General features: G+C 50.1%; 2 protein-coding genes across 2 annotated transcripts in view; one reads left to right on the top strand and one right to left on the bottom strand.

The window, feature by feature from the left end:
- The first annotated feature begins 237 nt into the window (after window positions 1-237).
- LOC144722618 (malignant T-cell-amplified sequence 1) lies at window positions 238-12,903 on the top strand. Its single transcript, XM_078600859.1, has 6 exons — window positions 238-374; window positions 3,590-3,742; window positions 7,087-7,184; window positions 8,673-8,806; window positions 9,563-9,630; window positions 10,613-12,903. Exons 1-6 carry the CDS (start codon window positions 364-366, stop codon window positions 10,692-10,694), a joined length of 546 nt encoding a protein of 181 aa, XP_078456985.1. The 5' UTR covers window positions 238-363; the 3' UTR covers window positions 10,695-12,903.
- Window positions 12,904-14,295: 1,392 nt separating this feature from the next.
- PDGFRA (platelet derived growth factor receptor alpha) overlaps window positions 14,296-23,467 on the bottom strand; it is a 53,654-nt gene continuing 44,482 nt past the window's right edge. Inside the window, exons 18-24 of the mRNA XM_078600857.1 lie at window positions 21,882-22,006; window positions 21,319-21,441; window positions 20,944-21,055; window positions 20,545-20,644; window positions 20,218-20,323; window positions 19,548-19,804; window positions 14,296-19,266 (exon numbers count right to left, since the gene is read on the bottom strand). Of these exons, the coding sequence (XP_078456983.1) occupies window positions 19,137-19,266; window positions 19,548-19,804; window positions 20,218-20,323; window positions 20,545-20,644; window positions 20,944-21,055; window positions 21,319-21,441; window positions 21,882-22,006 (953 nt within the window). The 3' untranslated portion in view covers window positions 14,296-19,136. The remainder of the gene's footprint in view (window positions 19,267-19,547; window positions 19,805-20,217; window positions 20,324-20,544; window positions 20,645-20,943; window positions 21,056-21,318; window positions 21,442-21,881; window positions 22,007-23,467) is intronic.

Here is a 23,467-nt window from a genome sequence, read left to right as displayed (position 1 = left end):
GCAATTGTGACTTTCAAAAAATGATGACATCGACTTAAAACAAATCCCAATTATTTAACCTTGAGCTTCCCTATTGATTTAAGGAAATGAAAGCAGATAATCAAATGGTGACAGCAAAAACAATCTTATGACAGAAATTTCTTCTAATATAACTCTATGGGAAGACCCCCCCCCCCATACACTCAGCACGGTCCTCATTGGACAGAAACTGCCTCGTGACTTGGCGATTCCGAACGCACCCCTCACGCCGAGGCCCTCCCACTCCTCCTCCTCTCTCGCTTTGCTCTCAAGACCGCCGCCTCCGCACGCCACCACCACCTCCTCCTCCTCCTCACGCCCTGGAGAGCCAGGAGCGGCGGAGTCATGTTTAAGAAGTAAGGGAAACATGTCGCGCGTCGCTTGAGACGGCAGTTGTCTTTTTTTTTGTAAAGGAAAGAGTGTCGGAGTCGCCGGGCTGGGATAGTGGCCTTCCGCCGGGAAGTTGCGCCTTCCCCGGCAGGGATTCTATCCTAGGGTCGGTGTCTCGCGTGGGCCTCCTAAGGCCGACCACCTCGACACGTGTTCGCATCGGCAATTGTGATGCACTTGTAAATGTATTCACTTTAAAAGTGCGATTAGTGAACGCTTCGATGTTGACAACGATGTTTAAGAATGTGACGGCGCCCAGAAGCGTGATAGTATGATCTATACGTGTTTGTGTTCAGCTGAGTGATGTTCATGTCGTACCGCATAGGGAGTTAATTGCCACTTTTCACACAACGTTTAACTGCTATAAACAATCCCTAAATTAATTCATAGATATAACATTAAGATGCGTTATTCTACCGTTTGTCCTCTTGAACAGTCGGGGTTAGAGTTGTCAGCGAGCGCCTATTAAGGTAAAAGGCCAATGAATCATGGATCGCCAGCCATGCTCACGCTACTGCCGCTGTATCACGACCTTGCGATGTAACAATCCACCTTCGCGCCTGCTTACCAAGCCATCGCTTCTCATCAGCATGTTAAACTAATAAACCAAGTAACACATAATTTGCAGTGGCTAGTTCAACTAAACTAAACATATTTTTTTATTTGACCAGGTTCAAAGTTTGTGTATTAGGTGTAGCCCTGTGAGCCATTCGGCTCTTGAATCGGGTGCAACCGCAACAAACAAAAACACATGAACAAGAAAACATCTTAAAGTGACTATGTGCAAACAGAAAATTCAAGAAAAGACAGCAAAATATTGCAGAAAAATCACCGTAGACCCACCCTGTGCAAATATCCCAGTGGGATGCAAGTCAAACAACAACAACCACAAGACAACATAGATTAAGGCCATCAGTCTAACTCTGTACTACAACAAACAAACAGGTAAGGCCCGCTGAGCTACATGGCTATTTTTTAGAAGCCAACTCGGCCACAAATGATAGCTCAACGAAGTGGCTTATCACGTGGACATTTATAGCAGCCAAATACTCTAACCGCGTGATGTCGATTCTGTGGAAAGAAAACCGGAGGACTCGGAGAAAAATCCACGCGACCACAGGGAAAGCGACGTGCAAAATTCAAATATACAGCAGGCGTCAGGGTCATGATCGAACCCACGACTTCCTGTATACCAGGCGAGGTAGTTAACCTTTAGCCACTTTTGTTATCTGTACAGATATGCATATCACCATAATCGTCAATTAATCATTATCTTCATGGGTTGATTGTTGTTCTTCATCATCAAACGCCACCGTTGCCCCTTAAAACGAATTGGTCAAACATCCCAAAGCAGGACCCGCCTGAAAACGAGTCTTGAGACTCGGCGAGGCTTTCCTGGATAAACGAACGTCGTCAAGGTTGATTAAATATAACGATCAGAGTTGGATTTTAAGCGCGTTTTCGTTGTGCCTACATAATGCGTATTAGATTGCATCAGTAGCGACAGAATGGAGAGCAGTTGGAATATACAAATGCACCAACGTATTATTGAAATATAGCATAAGACAGGCCATCAGTCGTCTTCATAATGACGTCCATTATCCACGAGATACTCGAAGTTTCAATAGTTTTCTACGAGGGTCCTGAAATTTGAATGTTTGGCGATTTAAATAAGTGTTTTTTTTGTTTTGTTTGCGAGGAAACCAGGGTGTCCGGAGAATACTCGCACGTACGAGGAGATTACAATGTTACGAAGAGATGTAGTAAATTCACAAACCCACTTGATCGTACTGATCATGGCCAACCTCACAGCCCAGCGCGTGAGATTGGCTATGAGAGTTTCACAGTAGAGTCGTGGCATGGAAAAAAGCTTGATAACCCAAATGCATTCTTATCAAGAAAAACCCATGCAAGTGTCATTGGAACTATTTATATTCCACTTGAGATAGTCTTTTATCGTAGAATTTTCCTACAGATGGCTGCACAATGAACTTAATTAATTCTTTCCATTCACTTAATCTTGCCTACTTTCGAAAATGTCAACTTAATGGAAAAAAGTAATCGTCTAATTATGAGATTTCTCTTGCGTCGTTCATGCAAATTGCATCTCACAATTGCTGCTGAGGATCCGCAGACCACGCTGCAAGGCTTAGCGTTTGTACACGTGGGAGCAAAACGGAGCACCCAGAGAAATCTCACACATGCGAGGGGGGCAACACTCCATCTCATACCGAAGGGGACGGATGAAATCCGTCCACACTTTGCTGTAACTGCATTCTGCTAGCGAGGCAGGATACAGCACGGGAACAGAGTCTCGCAAACATTTTGACATTTGTGCGGTGATCTACCAACCCTCGCTGAATTACAGGCGTGCGCCTATACCGCCTGGCTAGTGGCAGAAATATTCCGGCCAATGATATTCTGTGGGTTATTAAACTTTAAACAGGACAGCCCCTTAATTACATGTGTTCCACCAACTCTTTCTTCCAAGGTAAATGGATTAGCTCGTATGCATTGTTTGCAGAAATCGCAACAACAACAAAAAACAAATGATAACCTTCAAAAACTGTCAAATCTCTGTTGTGGCTTGATGCACAACTCATTTTAAAACAGCAACCCCAACACACAACTCGGAATAATGGTATAGTAGATGGTGACAAAGCTCTTCTAACTCTCTGTAAATGATGAGAAACTCATCAGACAGAAAGCTGTGTGCAGGCTGGAAACAAATACGAGTAATAGTGCACACAAAAGGAGATTTTTATGCTGTAATTGTAAGGCATGCAACATTCCCATACTGCGTGTATAATGTACACAGCGCCTTGCCGTAGATCACCAATGCAAAATAGTCAAATGTGGAAAATATTGAGACGGCGATGACAGTAATTAATACAACTTGCTGGAATGGCCTTCTTGTATGGTGCGTGTGTACATGTGTGTGTACGTAGGGGGATGCGGTCGCTCACGAGCAACTACAGTGACGATAATCTGAACCGGTCCTGGGCCTCCCCTAGGTTGACTCAGCCTCAAATGAGTACCTGGTCCAATGTGTAAACAGTGCCACTAGGGAGATGAAGGCCGTGGTGCTGCCCACCCACCTCTCGAGTAGCACAAGCCCCCCCAGCAATCCATTAAAATCCGTACGGGGAACCTTTGTCTTTGTGTGTGTGTACGTGCATAGGTTTGAGGAGAAGGAGAGTGTGTCTACATGTATGCAGCTGAAGACATCGGTGATCAAGTCGATCCGGAATCAGCTGCTGGACCAGTACCCTGCCATCGAGCCCTACCTCAACCAGATCCTGCCCAAGAAGGACCCATTTAAGATTGTCAAGTGGTAAGCCCTGCTCAAGCACCCCCTGGCTGTTCATCACTAACTCTGTCCCCAAACTGTGACCTTTTTGGCCAGGCAGTGTCAGTTGCTACCACTATGCCAGAAGTAAACATTTGTTATACTGGTAGGAACCCACTGGTTCCACCAGCCCACAGTGGATTATTGTGTCCGTCCGTCGTGCAGGGAGGGGCTGGGTGGAGAGGGGAGGGTGGAGAAGGGCTGGGAGGGGCTGGGTGGGTAGGGTGGGGAGGGGCTGGGTGGGTAGTGTGGGGAGGGGCTGGGTGGGTAGGGTGGGGAGGGTGGGGAGGGGCTGGGTGGGGAGGGTGGGGAGGGGCTGGGTGGGGAGGTTCTGGTCACCCCTTGGTGCCCTTATAAAACTCAACGTTTAACCTACTCACGCCGGCTTGTGCCCGCCCTCACAATCGGCCATATTTGTGGAATACACCACGCCGCCGTTGACCCTGGCCATTGACTGAGTAACCCAACGTTCCTACCAGCTCCCGCCGCAGGAATGTGTTCCTTTTGGAAAGATGTGAACCCCATCGTGGCATGTTGAATTGTGTTTATGTTGAACATCTTTCACCCTGTATTGTGGGAAGACAACAAACTAAGCACGAAGAATTGAGTTTTCAACACAGATTTAAAAGTGCATAATATTGGAAGCAAGGGCCAGCGTTCGACGGCCGCACAAAGTGTGTCTGAAAGTGCACGGTGCAGTGACCGTATTTGCTCGATGGTTGGCCAAAGGCTGCTGCTGCGAGAATGCTCAGAATTGACCCCGTTGGCACAAAGAGATGCTTGTGTGTGCACGAGTAAGATTTTACTTTGTCTTGCAGGTCGAATGAGTTTGACGCAACTTAACCGAAGCATTTTTTTTATAGAAACGTTAAGTATATTTAAAAAAATAACTGAATGAAAATAGAACTTGGGGAAAGCTAAAACTGAATGTGTGAAATGGCTTGTGCAAAGTTGAATATTTAGACTTAAAACTTTCATGTCTGCAAGAATTCTTATTCTTGGTTCTTTCTGGAAAGTCACTTAGAAATAACAATAATTAAATGAAAATTAAATGAAAGCAAAAACCCACGACGAATTGATCGCAACACAAGCGGTCTTCATCAGGCGGCGAAAAAAAAAAAGACTGCTTGTGTTACGATCGAAACGTCGTGGTTTTTTGCTTTGATTAATTTTTCATTTTAATTTATTTTTTTTCTTTTCTGTTTACGTGACTTTACCGAAAGAACCAAGAATATTAATATTTTGATTTTGGATTTATGTTTTCAGACCATGTGATATTCAGCTCTGAATAAAGGCACGGTTTCATGTTTTGACTCTCATGCTAGAATCGGATCTTTTAGCAAGTGCAAGAAAAACGCCAAACTACACATTTTTGGAGACAAAAATGAAACTCATTATGTATAGAACAATTACTTTAATATTCAAAAATACTAATTACTTAAAAAACCAATGCAACTTACAAATATTATTGCTTAATTGACACTAAAGCTGAAAAATAATTGTAAAATTTACAGTAATTTTTGGGATTACTCGCCAATTCGAACTCTTCAACAACCTATCACAAGTTGGAGAATTGAGCTTCGGCTTCTGAAAAACGAATTTGCGGTCAGATTGGCTTGCCCAACTTCAGTGGTAGGATTACTTCTTGAATGTTATTTTGTCCTCAAAGATACGCTTAAAAAAAAAACGTGGTTATGTGGCTTTTTATTGCTGTGAGATAAACATTTAAGAAGCACAACAGTAATATCATCTTCTCCAGATCACATGACCCACTTTTTCTCCCCTCTGTATTTTAAAGCAGACGTTTGGCATATGATAATTGTTTTTTTACCTTTTTGTCTGGCAACAAAACTGACACCTTTTTTACAGGGAGTCATGTTTGCATTGACAATACCTGCGGTCGGAATGCAAACAAGAAACACAACTCTGATAATGTATGCACTGTCCTTGAAATTGATTGGTCCACACCAGAGACAGCTTTTCTTAGAGCCTAGTCTCACATGGTGTTGGACCAGATGACGCCAAAAGGCGCACAACTCAAAGACAATGCACCATCAGAGTATGAGAGCTCGGGGTAAGCATTTACAAAAAAAATGTGCCAGATAAAAGGGTAAAAAAACAATTATCATATTTTGCTACTGGCAAAGGAGGTTCCAATGGCGTTTGGCATGTGTCGACCAATTCCGCAGGCTCCTATAGAATGCTGAACTCAGCTCTCATTGCTCACACGCTGGCTGTTACCGATGTTGTCAGGACCGGCCTTTGTGGAGGAGGATGGTGAGACAAAGCTTCCAGGAACTGGTAGCTGCTAGGTGTAGACATTCATATTCTTCTGTCTTGCTCGTGCTTGCTTGCGGTATATCCGTGCAGCCCGTCACACTCTAGAACTCTCTCCCACGAGATGTCAGCGCCTCTCAGCCTGTGGACATTTTTAAAACTTATAAAAAAACGTATTCATACACTTCCGTTGATTCAGCTTTTAGATAATTCAACAAAAAGTTTTTGTTATTGATTTTATTATTGTGTTGCTTCTTAGTATTATATTTTATGACTTATTGTACAGCACTTTGAGATCCTTGATGAAAGATACTTCATGAATATAATTATTATCTCATGCATTCCATGAATTTAGATGCAATTTCTATATTATTGTAATGATTAGTGAATGATTGATTCGCATGCGCACCTTCGAATCAATGTATTCTTTTGAGAGCAATCATTTTAAATGTATGTTGAACTTTTTTCGCACCATACGTAGCCAACCGTGATAATCGGAGGTGTGGGAGAAGGACAACAAACTAAAGAGAAAAAGCAGTTCTAAAGAAATCAGTTTTCATTCTAAATTTACAAGTGCATTGCTCTAATGTCTTCCTAATATCGGAAAGAAGAGCGTTCCAGACGGCCGCAAAAGCGCATTTGAAAGCGCACGATGCGGCGACCGTCTTTGCACGATGGCCAGTCAAAAGCCTCTGCTTTGAGGATGACCCCGGTTTGCGTGATGGTTTATGCTCCTTGACGAGATCGCCATGGTACCGACATTACCCGTGACCGGGAGATGATGGATTGTTCCAAGCCTAGCAGCCGCCCTCCGACAAAAACAGGCGGTAGAGGGGGCGATGCTCGTAACATTTGGCTGAACAAGGAAGTTGTGAAGCGCGGTAAAAACATTTTTTTAACGACGACGTCGTCATCGCAAAGCTGACTTTGTCCGCATGACTCGGTAAAGCGCCTCCGATCATCACAGTTGGCTACGTACGGTGCGAAAGAAGTTCAGCATGACATACATACGGGCGTGTTTTTGTTCATCTCGCTGTCTTTTGTTGTTGCAGCCACGAGCACATTGAGATCCTCACAGTGAACGGAGAGCTGCTCTTCTTCAAGCAGAGGGATGGGCCCCTCTTCCCAACACTGCGGCTCTTACACAAATGTAAGCAATGGGGAGGGGGGCGGGGTGGAGGCCAGGCTAATATTTACGTGCACAGCGAGACCTTAGCTCTCGCGCTAATTGCTAGTAGCGCGTTCGCCGCTTCGCTGCACAGGTTTGTGGTTCGAATCTGGCAGACACCTGTTGGGGTTATTACTGTCGGTGTCGTTGAAGATCCCGCGATGTCGTTTTGAAAAAAAAGAAAGCAGGAGGTCGTCGTGTGCTGACGTAGAACGGTACAAATTTGAAAAACGAACCGCAAATTGCTCAAATGGAGATCATGCGAATCAATATCGCCGCTGTGAAACTCCACCTTGTCTGTGAAGACACATGCAGTGCCTTCCTTCCTGATAGCCTTGCGCTATAAGAACCCTTCGGGGCGTAGCGGTCCCCACGGGACCTCGTCCAGACGGCTCTCCAGATGCAGACTACGAGGCCACCGTGGTGGTGGTGGTGGCTGTCGTGGCAGTGAAGATCTGCAGCCTCGGTCGTGCGTGGGCCACGTCAGCTGTGGCCTGCCCCGGGGGTCGTCTCCAATCCTTTGGTTGGGCCGCTGTTGATGATTGCGTGCGTGCGGGGGCTTTGTAAAAAGTGTCCTCTTATTGTTATTCATTGTGCATGTGTGTGTGTGTATGGCCTCAAGGTGCTCATGGCCTGGCACAAGCGTCGTGGTGACGAATGGCGTTTGTTGTTGTATGTGGGGAGTGGTCGTATCGTGGTTACCTCACTGCGCTATGAACCCAGCAACCGGGGTTCGATTGCCACTCTATGGCCAACACCACTTACGATTATCTGAACCAGTCTTGGGCCTCCCCTAGGTTGACTTGGCCTCATATGAGTACCTGGTGCAGTGTGTAAATATCGCCACTAGGGAGACAAAGGCAGCCGGGCATGGTATTGGCCACCCACCCCCTCGTGTACTGTGGCGGCCTTCATAGGTGCTCGCTAACAGCACTCGCCCCAACAGTCTTTCAAGGCTGTTTGTCTTTGTACGTATGTTGAACTTGTTGTTGCACCATACGTAGCCAACCGTGCTAATCGGAGGTGTGGGGGAAGGACAACAGACTAAACACAAAAAGCAGTTCTAAAGAAATTCGTTTTCAATCTCGATTTAAAAGTGCATAGCTCCAGTGTGTTTCTAATATTGAATGGAAGAGTGTTCCAGACGGCCAACGAAGCGCATCTGAAAGCGCCCGATGCATTGACCGTCTTTGTTCAATGGTTCGCCAAAAGCCGCCGCGGCGAGGATGACCGGAGTTTGCGTGATGGTTTATGCTCCTTGACGAGGTCAGCAATAGTATTTATTTACCAATCCGTAGTTTCGGCCGAGGTGGAGCGACGGCGCGGTGGTTAGCACACTGCCCGCTAAAAACCCCACCCAACATCAGTCGTGAGTAATATACGAGCCCGTTCCTTGGACGAGCACGTACGTGTGACGAGCGCGTGGGCGGTGTGTGTGTTGTGCGTTTCCGCGACCCCCGCCTCCCACAGACCCGACCATCCTGCCACACCAGCAGGTGGACAAGGGCGCCATCCGGTTCGTGCTGAGCGGCGCCAACATCATGTGCCCGGGCCTGACGTCGCCGGGGGCCAAGCTCCGCTCCGCCGACAAGGAGACCATCGTCGTATCCTGAGCGCCGCAGAGAGCTTAGCACTGCGAACATGGAAACATCTAGTTTGACTCCCGGTCACGGCGAATGTCTGTGCCGAGCGAATGATGTCCGAGCCATTCCTGACAACCGCCACCCCCGCCGCCCCCCTCCCCCATCGCTGTTATTAAGCTGGACTTACCAGTGTGGTGAAGTATGGTCAATCATCCCCCAATATGTAATGGGGAGGCCTTCATGGCGTAGTAGAGTGACAAATGGGGCTCAATGTGATGGAATAAAAACATTAATCAAAACTTACCCAGCAGCAAACGCATTTTTCAACTGGTCTACCCCTTCATTATATTCGACAACTCGGTGATTTTCAACAGAACATCATCATCAGCCATGACATATCCAATGAAGGCCTCCACAAGGTGTTGCCACCTCTCACGGTCTTCTTGCGTTGCAGCATTCCATCTGGCACGGGCACACGAGCTGATTTGATTGCTCCCATTTCCACCACTAGAAGGAACTTGCAAAACTTCGCTGTGAAAATGTTGATTTGAAGCTATCGTGACTGCAGGAATCTATACGCTTTGGTTCTTTCGGGTAAGTCACGTAGGTAGAAAAATAAAACAACAGAAATATATCACGACGTTTCGATCGCAACACAAGCGGTCGTCCTCGGGCGGAATTTTTTTTTATCCAGCAGTGGAACTGCTAAACCCTGTGAAAGCTTGAATGTGTGTGGTACCACGGCACCGTGTCTCCCTTGACTGCATCCCCTTGCAGGCCATCATGGCAGAAGGCAAGCAGCACGCGCTCAGCGTGGGCATCATGAAGATGTCTGCCGATGACATGTGAGTCGCTCCGTCATGTTCACAGACCACTCCCGCCAGATTAGCAGATTTGGGAACGGCCAGTGAGCGGCGTAGCGCGGTTGGTGCAGTGGTGAGATGTTAACTCCCTCGCCTGGTATGCAGGTGGTCGTGGGTTCGATCCCGACCCTGTTGCCTGTATATTTTGGTTGCTATCAATTTCGACATAAGCCACTTCGTTGAGCTATCATTTGTGGCCAGCTCGCTTCTTATAAACAGCCACATAGCTTAACTTCAGTTCCTAGACCTTGGGGGGGAAATTTACAATTTGAGGGAATTCCAAAGTCGAGCAGTGCGAGGAACAGAGCGGAAAGGGAAGTTGTTGTGACCTGCAGTCTCAGTGGTTGAACAGCGTGGATGAGACGTTAACGGTCAGCCTGGCAGATCGAGTCCCGAGCACGGGAGTAGGACTCAATGAATGCAGTTCAATGCAACAGAGGCGATGGCGGTAGTGACAACGCAGTTATAAATGTGCGTTGAGTGCCGTTTCTCCAGTCTGTGGTCTCTCGTGAGTTGACTGGCGTGAAAATTTCCATAGCAACGGCTTCCGTGCCTAGTGGTGGGTTTGGGTAGGAAAAAAAAACCTCGGCCACCATTTGCGGAGCCACCGTGAATTACCCACCGCTTACCGTGATTGGGGCGATTAAAGTTTAAGGCGATGTTAAAATGAAAACAGGAAGTGGAAAATCCAAAACTCGAGCACTTTGCGATTGTCGTGTACGAGAGTGAAAATTCGCGTGAAAATCCTGCACGTGTAAATGCTGTACTCTGTGCGGTGGCTTGAGCGATGTAAGCGTGGTCGTGGCGCAAGGAATGAAATGGGGCCCCCCATTTCGATTTCCCCCTCTGGACCACGGGAGAGAGAGCGGCCCTCGGGAAAACAGACACTGCGTGTGGGCTTGCAGGAGGCACGCCAAAACGCGATTGAGGCCGACGGTAACTCTCCTATTTTGTCGTCCCGCAGCGTGAAAATCAACAAGGGGATCGGCATTGAGAACGTGCACTACTTGAACGACGGACTGTGGCACATGAAGACGTACAAATGAGCGAGCGTCGCGGCGTAAGTTCGGACGCCCCGGCGACGACGACCCTGGTGACCCCGGCCACGACCCCGGTGACCCCGGCGATGACCCCGGCGGAGTTGGCAGTCGTTGGCCAGCGGCGTTGCCAATGCCGTTAATTTTTAATTTGAAAGTTCTTTTTGCTTTGCTGTCAAACGAGTCGACGCAAATGTCCCCAGCGTTTTCTGCGTTTCTTTGTGACGGGAATTTTTTAAACTGAATTGCGTGCGTTTTAGCGTCGTCGTTGTCGTCATTATTTTGTTTGTTTGTTATAGTTTCATTATTTTAAAAGTGGACGTCCTCGCTCCGTTCTAAGTTTCGCTGGGCCCCGTTGGGATGAGCCGCTCGGGGCTCCGCGAGCGTTCCTTTGCGAGAGCTACAAAGTCGAAAGTTGACGACCGCGAAGCCGTTGGCCGGCTGCAACGACGGTGCGCACGCTTACGAATGCTGTAAGGTGTGAAGCGGCGTGGCTTTGTGCGCCAAACGCGCGCGCTCATAAACCGATAGCGGGGACATTTATTTTGCGAAACGCAAAGTGGAACCAGCCGCTTGTGCGAAAACGCGGTGGCGTGCTGTGTTAAACGCACGGGTTCTCGTCTTGAATTGTGAACGTCGCTACGCTTGACCGAAACGCTGTGGCTCCGAGCTGTATTTATGACGTGTACACGCAACGGTCTTTTTGTTGTTGTCGATCCGCTGCCGGACGGGGGCCCTCGCCACGCCGTGCAGGGTGCCCCCTGCGGGTTATTTTGACCGTACTTCACCGCGCCTGTCGGTACGGGAGGATGAAGGCGTGGAGAACAAGAGCGCAGAAGTACAGCACAACGGTTTTGCTGCACTGTCGTCTGCTGCCCGCCGTCACGTTGCGCCCCAAAGCCCTGTGGCAACTCGTGTGTGCACGGGACTGTCCAGGCTCAAAGCTGCTTAGCTGCCTAGATCTGATTTAGTTAACGGCATGTTTATGATACTGTAATAATTCAGTATTTTTTTTTTTAAAAAGAAATCTTCACTAATGAGTCTGAAGACCTTAAAAAAACAAGTTCAGCTTGAAACAATTGGTTCGTGCTTTAAATGGCTACGTGTGGGGGAACAACCATAAAACCTGGGGGAAAAACCCCACCACACGTAACGTGGAATTTACACGGCTGGGTGAAGGCGAGCATTGTGGTGGTGCTTCTCGCTTGCAGCCCTGAGTCGGTCGGGGAAATTCCACATTTCTTTGTCAGGGGGTCGAGTCCGTCCATAGGACGACAACCACTGTAGACTTCCCCGCAAAGTTGTACTCGTTTTATCAATCCCGGAAGGATGATGGGCTGAGGCATCTGCCAATCGCGAGTTGCTCACTCCACTGCCGAGCCATCTGGCTGGAGCTGCGTCACGGTGGCTAGGAGATGTTAACTACCTCGCCTGGTATGCAGGAGGTTCGTGGGTTTGATCCCAACTCTGACACCTGCTGTGTATTTGGAGTTTGCGTGTCTCTCTCTCTCCTCCAGTGGTCGTGTGGATTTTCCTCCCCTCCAAATTTTGAATCGACGTGCGTTTGGAGTATTTGGCTTCGATCAATTTCCACGTGATGATAAGCCGCTTTGTTGAGCTATCATTTGTGGCCAGGTCGCTTCTGAAATAGAGCTGTGGAGCTCAGTGGGCATTACCTGGTAAGATAAAATAAAAATAAAAAAATTTAAATCGTGTAAACAGTTTTGAATAGGTGTTGCCCCACCGCTCGTTTCGATCCGGGGAAACTCTTTTGGCACGGGACGTCAACTGTCGGTATTGAACACGGATGTCCCGGCAATCTCGATTCGTGTTTCTTAATTTCAGTTTCATCCGGACATAAGCCTATCGCCAACGTTCTGTACCTGGAATGCGCACCCCATATTTGTCAGATCTTGGAAGCATGCATGCATCATTGAGCTTGGATGGGCGAGCGCACGTGACGCTGGTTATTACTGCTCTGCTACAAAGCAGCAGATGGCAGTGCGATACGATGCGTTGTGTTGTCTTGTACTTCCATACCCTCTCCCCCATGTCTACGATGCTCCTCCGCCTTCATTCACACGTGTCGGCAGGTGCGGTGCAGTTTGGTTAATTTACCTCCACGACCGATACGGGGCGGTGAGGCCCCCTCGTACAGTGCTGGAGTTGACGAGCGGGACGCTGTGTTTAATAAAAATTCAAAAGAGCGGACGACAAAGGGTGGTGCCCGTGTGGTTTTTTTTGTTTCTTGTTGTAATGCTTTATGTATTTTGGGATAAAGTAACAGCGAGAGCATTCTTCCACCGCCAACGTGACCGCCCGCAACGTACATCACAGCGGAAGGATCGACACGGCAACTATACATTCTTGCGAAAGTAAAACGAAAAATACAAATGAGAAGCGAAAACAAAAACACAAGCGGCTGTCCATTGCTCCTCGCGTGATGGTGGTGGTCTAGCGCTTCGGGATAATATCTCAAAAGCGCTTTCGTTTTTTTTTTGCGTCGATACATCGGAGATGTGCGGTTTAAGGCGACGCGTTTGTCGTGCCCGCGCGCGTGACACCGGAGGCGCTTTCGAGTCGTTCCCGAGTGCCGCCATCCGGCGCGAGCGGAATGTGGAAAGGCTGCCACGGGAAAACGTGGCGCGAAACGTCGGACTCCGTCGCGAAGGGCGGCGCGGCCCGATAACGCAGCACAACGGCGAATACCAACGCAGCTGAACTACGCTACTTGATAAGCGCGTGCGATTGTCTTCTCTATGTTGATATTGAGTCACATTGCTCACACGTGTTTCAAGGCTGTGTGTTATGAACATCATCTCGACTTAAAGCTTTCGTGACTGCAGGAATTCATATTCCTTGGGTCTTTCTTTCCTGATGACGAGCGCTTGTGTTGTGATGGAAACGTCGTAGCATTTTTTTGTTATTTTCTTTGAACCGTCTGCGTGACTTTACCGAAAGACCCAAAGAATAATTAACATAATTTTATACATTTACCCAGGGAAGCCTCGTTGTTTTACTTTCACGCACGCGTGGTCAGTCGCTGCGCGTTGCTTCTGGGAGGAAACCCGAGTGGCCGGGGGTGGACAACCCCGCGGGGAGTGCCACGCGTACTCCACACAGGCGTGCAGTCATCCCACTTGCTGTACTGCCGCTCACGGACACCTCCCTGCGTGGAGAGTAACGTTAAATACACAATTTTGCCTGTACCAATTACCCAACTGTGCATGGTTTTCCTATGGGACAATTTAACAGGATTATCAATCGCTTGCATTAAAATGTATGTGCGTATATGTGTTATACATGCACGCAGGAAGCGGTAGTGCCATGGTTAGCGCTCCGTGTTACGAACCCGGCGACCCGAGTTCGATTCCCGCTCACGGCCAATATCGGTGACGGATATTGGAAGTGGTCCTGGGACTCGCCTAGGTTGACTCGGCCTCAAATGAGTACCTGCTGCGATGTGTAGACATCGCCGCTTGGGAGACTTATTATTATCAACCAGTAAGGAATTGCAATTCTGATACTGATGTTCAAGTAAGCCTGATGTGTACTTAAGAAAAATACATTACCGAATGTGATGCCCTACCCAGTTAATGACACAGATGCGTAGGTTATCAAATTTTTATTTAATTATGCATGCGTGTATTTACTCCTATATATAGATACGCATTTAATGTGTGTTAATATATATAAAACAAATATGGACACATCTGTACGCACGTATGAACGTATGCATGTAGGCGTGTCACGGCACGTGTACGCATGCGTAACATAATTTTGCGCGCAGCCTAGGATCGGATGTCGCGCACGAAGCACAGCATCAGCAGAGCGAGCTACTTAAACGTACAGACTTAAACACGGCATAGAAAAATATAGAATTCAACGCAAGACACCGACATCGATGATTAGACCGATTTGGGGAAAAAAGGACATCTTTTTTCCAAGGGGACCAATCATCGCAAACTCTTAAGACAGTCTTACATTGCTCTCCCGTAACGGAACTGTTCGAAGCACAACCTCGGGCCCGCGAAAATCCATTCCTCACAGCCCTCCAGCGTGCACCGATTTTTTCCGCTCGCGTGAAAACGAAGCCGTCGCACTGCACGAGCCTGATGATGGCGATACGTGCCCCCACGTGACGCGGGACGTGGTTTCGCAATCATCGGACCCGCGCGGCGTGTCAAGACGGGCTTCGTCTGCGAGCGGGAAGTAACATTTGGTGAACGTGAAGAATCCGTGCCTTGGAAGTTAGGCGTAAAACCCACGAACACGTCCACGAAACACCTCGACCACGCGCACGTTCTGTCGAGGCAGACGCACCCGCTACGTAATACTGACGCGCGCGACAAAAACACGCGCGCACACACACAACGAACGTGGCAGTGAAAAGCGTTCGGTAAACAATGAACACGCTACGAAGTCTCACACTGATATGTGCACCCATCTCCCCACCCCCCTCCTCCCCTCTCCCCAGGCATTGCGTGCCGTCAATTACCGCCGTGCTCACTTGGCCCGTCGCTTTCGGCACAACGCCACGTGCGATGCCCCAATGCCACCCTCTTGCCACCCCCCCCCCCCAACTAATGCGTCAACTCGGTGGTGTGCAGGCGGTGCGATTGCACCAGGCGTTAGGTGAGGAGGGAACGTGGGGGGGGGGAAGAAATTGTTGGACAAGCGGTGGAGCCCCACGCCATACACTCTGCACCAGGGCACCTGCGAAAGCTCGGCTTGGAATTGGGGGGCTTGCGTGTGAAAGGGGGTGGGGGGGGGGGGCAGGCCGTAGCGTTAGTGGCACGCATCGCATTTGTCGGTGAAGTCGAGTGAACGGTGATCGAGTTCGGCGTGTGCGGAAAGAGTTGCGTGATCCGCAGATAACTCAAAAAAAGCTCACTCTGGCGACTGCGCGATTGTATACCGGGTTACCCCCCGCCACACACCTATCGGTACAGTGCAGCCTTGCTGGAATTCCTGCACCGATGTTGAAAAGAGTTCAGTCGCTGACGAACACTTAAAAAAATAATAGTGGTGGACCCTCCCGACTCGAGAGCGTGTGCAAATCTCACAGTTCAGTTTTCAAAAAAATTCCTGGCAATTTAAAAACATGAAAAAAAAATGGAGGTTCGTTGATATTTTTAGTTTTTCACAGCAAATCGGGTGGCTCCACGTCGCGTCGACACGATCAGAAGAAGGCAAAACAACAACAAAAACAACCCGCGGTTGCGCGGCGAGGAGTGGTCGTGCAAGTGGCCCGCTTCGTCACCGCACACGTGGGTGGGTCAGGAGGTCACGCGCGCGACGGTGAAACGCGACCGCTTCGAGTGGTGACCGCGCGCAAGTTGACAGCAGCCTCGGAATGGGCGAATCTCCGCGCCGTCGCGCGCCGAGTTGAATGGGTTCACTAGTGGCGGTGCCTTCTGCGGGAAGGGGCAGTTGTAATTACAAAAAAATATATTTTTCTTAAAGTGGCTGTAACCCTATATCAAGTGGCTACTGCTGTATTGTGTAATTGATTATCGTGACGCGTGCTCACTGAGGAATAGCAGTGCACTTGTGTGTGTATTCCTTATGATCTGCCGTACAAACTGGCTATAAAACATTTCATTAAACAAGCTCGTATAGATGGATCTCGGTACAATACATTGCGCAAATGCATCGGTTTCCCAAATCCATTCGCGCTTTCCCCCCCCCCCGCTCCCCGTCTCTCTCACGGTTGTGCTTAATTCCATGTTTAACTTTGTAACAAAAGTCCCATCGTCCGTGGCGAGATTCTACCCGGTGAAGCTAATGAAATTACAAGTGCTTTTTTTATCTTTATTTGATATCCTCCGCCGCTGGCGATCCGCTCTTGCGAGCCCGCAGCCCTCGCCCGGATCTGCGCTGTCACGTAGCCAACATTAATACTGAGAGAGAAAGAAACACCATTTACAAAAGACGCTTTTCGCGGGAAAGGTTAAAAACGGCAAACGTTAAAACAAACTGAACGTGACAAAAACAACAACAGCGGTACCGGTTTCAAAACGTACTCGTGTGAACGTACGCAAATCTCGTTCCAAGAAACATTTTTTGGCAGCTAAGGCCCCCCTTTTTTTCGTCTACCCTAGTAAACATTCCACGTCTTCTGGGCTTCCGACGCAGTACACTTTAAGCTTGCGTCGCAGGTTGCGGATCGGCATTTTTATTCGACTATTTTATTTCATGGTCAAACCCATTTAAGGTAAATGATCTGCCTTTTGCGTTGCAAAAGATTTGATGCGATAATAGTGGTTGGTAGGGGTCAATTTAAAACCCTTCGTCGAGCCACTGCCGCGTGAACGCGGCGGCGTGCGAGCTGCCCCACGTGGAGGAGATCGGCACCGGATAATGTCTGAGCCGGTCCCGTGTGGTGAAGTATGGTCACATCGTTCCCCCGTGACCGACACGGCACGAGGAGGGCTTCATCCAGCAGTGGAGTGATGCTCGGGTTGTGAATATCGATCGTACAGTTTGATTTTAACGATCCGTATGCATTTTTCGATTTAAAGCTTTCGTGACTGCAGGGATTCATCTTCTTGGTTCTTTCGGTAAAGTCACGTAGAAGGGAAATAATAAAATAATAAAAATAAAACAATAAAATACAATTCTCACGACGTTTCGGCCACAACGCAAGCAGCCGTCCTCAGGTGAAGAACAGGTCTGTCAGAAAGACAGCGTCTCATTCAGACAGTGTCTCATTCAGACGCTGTCTTTCCGACAGACCTGTTCTTCACCTGAGGACGGCTGCTTGCGTTGTGGCCGAAACGTCGTGAGAATTATTTTATTATGTTTAATTTTTATTATTTTATTATTTCCCTTCTACGTGACTTTACCGAAAGAACCAAGAAGATCTGTATGCAGCGTACGTTCAGGATTACCGCTATTTAAAATTACATTTAACAGAAAATAATACTCTTGTAAAAGTAGAATTAAAATCTATGGACTAACGCTCGAACAGACATGAATTCGTACCGCACCATACACACACTTTTAAGTTGTATATATATATACACATGTATACTATCGTATATTTATATGAGACTGACCAACAGAGATATGTACTTTAATGCTGGTGATGAAAAAAAATCCCCGTACCTGTTTTAAACGGCATGTAAGGTCAAATGTCACAGCCGCTCACGCCAACTGGCCTCGACATTTCTATCTATGTCTCTCTCCATCACGGCGGAGTAGCATCGTTACTGATGTCGAAGCAAAGTAAGACGCACGTGTCTGGCCACGCTCGGACTGGACAAACAACACGAACGACTTTTACGTGGTACTCAACGCGGCCAATCGGGGGCGAGATTGCCCCTCGGGGGGGAGGGGGGGGGAGGCAGAAGGGCCAATTTGCCCTGGGAACTCCACTAACCCACTGGAACCCACTGAGGGGGGGGGGGGGGGCCCTACCTCACACACGCACACACTTGGCTTGCATTAGTAGACCGCATCTACAACCCCCAGCCGTTGCAGTTCACGACTGGCACCCACGTTCAGTTTTTGTTTCTTTCTCCCCCCTTTTGAAATCGCGTTTCCTCTGCCACTGCGCCCTCGCTCGTCCGTTGGACAAGCCGACCGTGAGCTTCTCTCGCTGCGGTTGCGTCATCGCTGGGCGTGGGTCACGTGCCAGGGTCGGGGGGGGGGGGCTCGTGCGCCAGGCTGCCGACACGTGGAGGGCGTCTTGCAGTTCGACGCTGCGGCGCTCCGATCTACGCCGGGGAGGCAATGGTCGTCGTCGTCGAGGGAGGAGGTGGCGATCGTTGCTAGGGCTTCGAAGTCAACTCACACGATCGTCGTCGTCGTCGTCATCATCTCTCCGGGGCATAGAGAAGATTGACCAATTACTGTGGAATTTCCACGGCTCGAAAACGCCAACGGAGACGAACGACGCTCGACCGCCGTCGATTGAGCGGCGAGGACCCGTCGACCGGTCGTCATCGTTGTTTCTGTTCGCGGCGAGTCGCCGCTTGCGCCGTGCGTGCGCTCGAGATCATTGCGTTCGAATGGAGCGCGGAGCAAGTGGGAGAGGGTCGTTGTTGGGGACTTTGCCCAACGGTCGCTGAGAGCGAGGGGACTGAACGCTCGTCTCTCTCGCTCTCGAAGTCCGGCTGTCTTGAACACCCCGCTCGTCGTGCCGACCCCCCCCATCCTCCACACGGTGACGAACCGATGACCGGGTTTCCATTGACGCCTCGACGGTGTTCATCTCCGCCGCGTTCCCCGGCCGCTGTGAGTCCGTCGGTTTGCCTGGCCGATGGTCGCTCTCGCGGGCGCGGAATATTTCCGTTGTCCTCCCGTCGGCGTCGGCGGCCGTATTTCTTTGACGTCCGTACCCGAGTTGGCCGAGTCTCAAAAGGTCAAGGGTTGCTAGGGTGGGCTCGCGGGGGTCGTGGTGTGGGCTCGCGGGGTCTCGCGGTCGCGGGGTCTCGCGGGGTCGCCTCAAAGGAAGCTGTCCTCCACCAGGCTGGAGGACATGTCCATCACCTCCATCATCTCCTCGTAGTCCTTGGTGATGGGGAGGAGGCGGTGTTGCGAGTCGTCGTTGAGGCTGTCCTCGCACAGGCCCGTGCTGGGGAGGGGGGGGGGGGGCGGCACAACGTCAACGCTGTAATCTATGCAGATATTTCATGGGTCCTTTTTGCCAGCATCAAAGTATGAAAATTACGAATGTATTTTCCCCTTTCTGGCAATAAAACAGGAGGTGTTAAGATGTTCAAACACCAAATAGAAACCTTTTTGCAGGGAATCAAGTTCGCATTAACCACACACACACAGTGATTGTGCTGAACACCTGATAAAATAAAAAAAGCAGTCGATAGCATCACCATCCGCCCCACCACTCGCGCCCACCTTTGGCTGTTGTGCGAGTGTCCGTCGTCCATGCTGGGCGGCTCGATGTCGGGCAGCGGGATGATGTAGCCGCTGTCCGTGTCGGACCGCTGCTCCGAGAGCTCGTCGGAGGCATGCAGGCCGCCGCCGCCGCCGGCGCCCCCCCCCTTGCCCGCGGGGCTGTAGGCGACGCCCACGTACGAGAGGTCGGAGGCCGCTCGCAGGCGGGCCACGGCCGGGTGGTGCAGGTGGAATTCCTCGCCCTGCTTCTCGTACGACTGGCGCGCGCGGGGAGACGGGGTGAGGTCGTCGTCAGCTTCGTCGTCAGCTTCGTCGTCGTCATTGTCGTCGTCATCGCTGTCGTTGGCAACATCGTCATCGTTACCGTCATCGTCACTGTCATCATTGTCATCGTTACCGTCATCGTCGTCGTCACTATCATCGTCAGCAGCATCGTCGTCATCATCACTGTCATCGTCGTCATCATCAATTTCATTATCATCATAATCATCATCACTGTCATCGTCGTGATCATCAATTTCATTATCATCACAATCATCATCACTGTCATCGTCGTGATCATCGTCGTGATCATCGTCACGGGTACGATAATTGATTGTACGATGTGTTCAAATGCATTTGTAGTCGATGCTCTATTAAATCTGCGTTGTACTGTACTCAGCTATGTCACCTTTTGGAATCCGCCAGGCATGAGTTTGGCCATCATGTCGGAGAGGCGGGAGAACGTGGGGCGTTTCTCAGCGTCCGCGTTCCAGCATCGCACCATGAAGTCATATCTGTGCAGCACAACACACATCACCACCACCGCCGTCTTAATCAGCCGTGACCTATCCACCGCTGGATGAAAACCTTCCCCAAGCCGTCACCAAATCCTTAAGCCAGGGGGTGGGAAAAACCTGCAGCCTGTGTGGGCCACACTCGCCCTGTGACTTCATTCATGACGCCACGGTGGTGTGCGTGTTCGTGTGTGCTCGTGCGTGCTCGTGCGTGCGCTCACATGTCGGGCGGCGCGTAGTCCGGCGAGTCCATGCGGTAGCCGGACTTGAGCTTGTTGTAGAACTGCGAGTCGACCGGCATCCCCGGGTACGGAGTCCCTCCTGGACGACGTGCGGCACAAACGCGCGGCGTGAGCCTCGCGGACACGCGAAGCGACGCCGTCGCTTACGGATCGATGGGTGCAGACGCGCGCATGATGATGATATGGTGAAGGTCATGCTGCTGATGGTGACAATCCCGATGATACAGTTAGCGTGACGATGAGGAAAATGGTGATTCTGCGGATGCTTTTACTAATACTGCGAGTGATGATGATGAATCGGACGATGGCATTGGCACTGCCGCTGATGCTAATGTTGCCCGGTGATCATGATGATGACGACGATGATGCTGTACTCGCCTAGGGAGAAGATTTCCCACAGCAGGATTCCGTACGACCACACGTCGCTCTGAGTCGTGTACAGGTTGTCGAAGATGCTCTCCGGAGCCATCCACTTCACGGGGAGGAAAGTCTGAGAGAGACAGAGACACGGGGCGATGGGAGGAGCCGCGGTTGTCGACTTGACGAGACACGGAACGACACGCTGACTCCCAGCGCTCGCCAGGAGTAACTTCATTTTTTCATTTTGTTCTATGTTATTGAGCACCGAATAGGACTCTCAAATAACCTTGGTGAGGCCACGCGCTGGCACAGACGCTGGCAAAGACAAAGATCCCCCCAGTGAGAGCGAGATGGGTCCACGTGTCTCCCCGGTGAGCGGGTGCTGCCGCTTACGCTGCCCTTGGAGACGTAGTTGGAGTCGTGCATGATGTCCCTCGCGAGGCCGAAGTCGCAGATCTTGACGGTGCGACGGTCGGAGAGGAGGACGTTTCGGGCCGCGAGGTCCCGGTGAACGCACTGTGGACACAAGACGCGGGACACGCGCACGGAGACACTGATCACTCTGCACCAACGACGCGGGACGTGGCGGCGTGCCGGGCGGCGGTGACCTGTATTGCAGCACGGTGGCGTTGATGAATCCCTTCCTGTGGGTATGGAAGAGCCATGCCCTGGCTCGCCAGGAGGAGGCCATACAGCAAAAATGTGGATTCCTAACTGCTCCGTCTGTTTCGGGTTCCTCCCACGCGTAAAGCTCATTCATTGGCCGAGAAAAGCTGAATATACAGAGGACTGCAGAGCTTGGGCAATTATTGACTGCTGCCTTCTTCTCCTGGCACCGCTCTCTACGCGGGCGAGGAGTGAACACCGATAGATAGGTGGCAAGGCGGAAGTGGAATTTTTTTCCCAGGACGTTTGCCCGAAGGCGCCACCGTCGCTGCCATCGCTTCTCAGCTTACGTTCTTGGAGGCCAGGAACTCCATGCCCTTGGCGACTTGGTAGCTGAAGCTGATGAGGTCGTTGAGGTGGAGCGGAGCCAGTTCCTCGTCCACGAAATCGGGGAAGAAAACCTCGCGGTCTTTCTCTGCAGCGACACGGGCGGCGGACACGCACAGCGATGTGATGCGACAAGCGCTGGGACGGTCGGAACGGTGACGTACGACTCGTAAATGGTGATGCGTGTCACCAATAACATCACTCCCTTCTCCACCAATAGCATCATTCCCTCCTCCACCAATAACATCACTCCCTTCTCCACCAATAACATCACTCCCTCCTCCACCAATAACATCACTCCCTCCTCCACCAATAGCATCACTCCCTCCTCCACCAATAACATCGCTGCCTCCTCCACCAATAACATTACTCCCTTCTCCACCAATAGCATCACTCCCTCCTCCACCAATAACATCACTTTCTCCTCCACCAATAACATCACTCCCTCCTCCACCAATAACATCGCTCCCTCCTCCACCAATAGCATCACTCCCTCCTCCACCAATAGCATCACTCCCTCCTCCACCAATAACATCACTCCCTCCTCCACCAATAACATCACTCCCTCCTCCTCCAATAACATCGCTCCCTCCTCCACCAATAGCATCACTCCCTCCTCCACCAATAACATCACTCCCTCCTCCACTAATAACATCACTCCCTCCTCCTCCAATAACATCGCTCCCTCCTTCACCAATAACATCACTCCCTCCTCCACCAATAACATCACTCCCTCCTCCTCCAATAACATCGCTCCCTCCTCCACCAATAGCATCACTCCCTCCACCAATAACATCACTCTCTCCTCCACCAATAACATCACTCCCTCCTCCACCAATAACATCGCTCCCTCCTCCACCAATAGCATCACTCCCTCCTCCACCAATAGCATCACTCCCTCCTCCACCAATAACATCACTCCCTCCTCCACCAATAACATCACTCCCTCCTCCTCCAATAACATCGCTCCCTCCTCCACCAATAGCATCACTCCCTCCTCCACCAATAACATCACTCCCTCCTCCACTAATAACATCACTCCCTCCTCCTCCAATAACATCGCTCCCTCCTTCACCAATAACATCACTCCCTCCTCCACCAATAACATCACTCCCTCCTCCTCCAATAACATCGCTCCCTCCTCCACAAATAGCATCACTCCCTCCTCCACTAATAACATCACTCCATCCTCCACCAATAACATCACTCCCTCCTCCACCAATAACATCGCTCCCTCCTCCACCAATAACATCGCTCCCTCCTCCACCAATAACATCACTCCCTCTTCCACCAATAACATCGCTCCCTCCTCCACCAATAGCATCACTCCCTCCTCCACCAATAACATCACTCCCTCCTCCACCAATAACATCACTCCCTCCTCCATCAATAGCATCACTCCCTCCTCCACCAATAACATCGCTCCCTCCTCCACCAATAACATCACTCCCTCCTCCATCAATAACATCGCTCCCTCCTCCACCAATAACATCACTCCCTCCTCCACCAATAACATCACTCCCTCCTCCACCAATAACATCGCTCCCTC

The sequence above is a fragment of the Lampetra planeri genome, chromosome 15, assembly GCF_965212315.1.
Source record: "Lampetra planeri chromosome 15, kcLamPlan1.2.h2, whole genome shotgun sequence".
Lineage (NCBI taxonomy): Eukaryota > Metazoa > Chordata > Hyperoartia > Petromyzontiformes > Petromyzontidae > Lampetra > Lampetra planeri.
The sequence above is the reverse complement of the archived record's forward strand: the minus strand, read 5'-3'. Positions and strand labels throughout refer to the sequence as shown.

What these genes read in the sequence shown, in the direction of transcription:
- LOC144722618 (XM_078600859.1), top strand. An exon ending in CCATTTAAGATTGTCAAGTG is followed by an intron (nt 3,743 to 7,086) that starts GTAAGCCCTGCT and finishes TTGTTGTTGCAG; the next exon opens with CCACGAGCACATTGAGATCC. An exon ending in CCGACAAGGAGACCATCGTC is followed by an intron (nt 8,807 to 9,562) that starts GTATCCTGAGCG and finishes ATCCCCTTGCAG; the next exon opens with GCCATCATGGCAGAAGGCAA.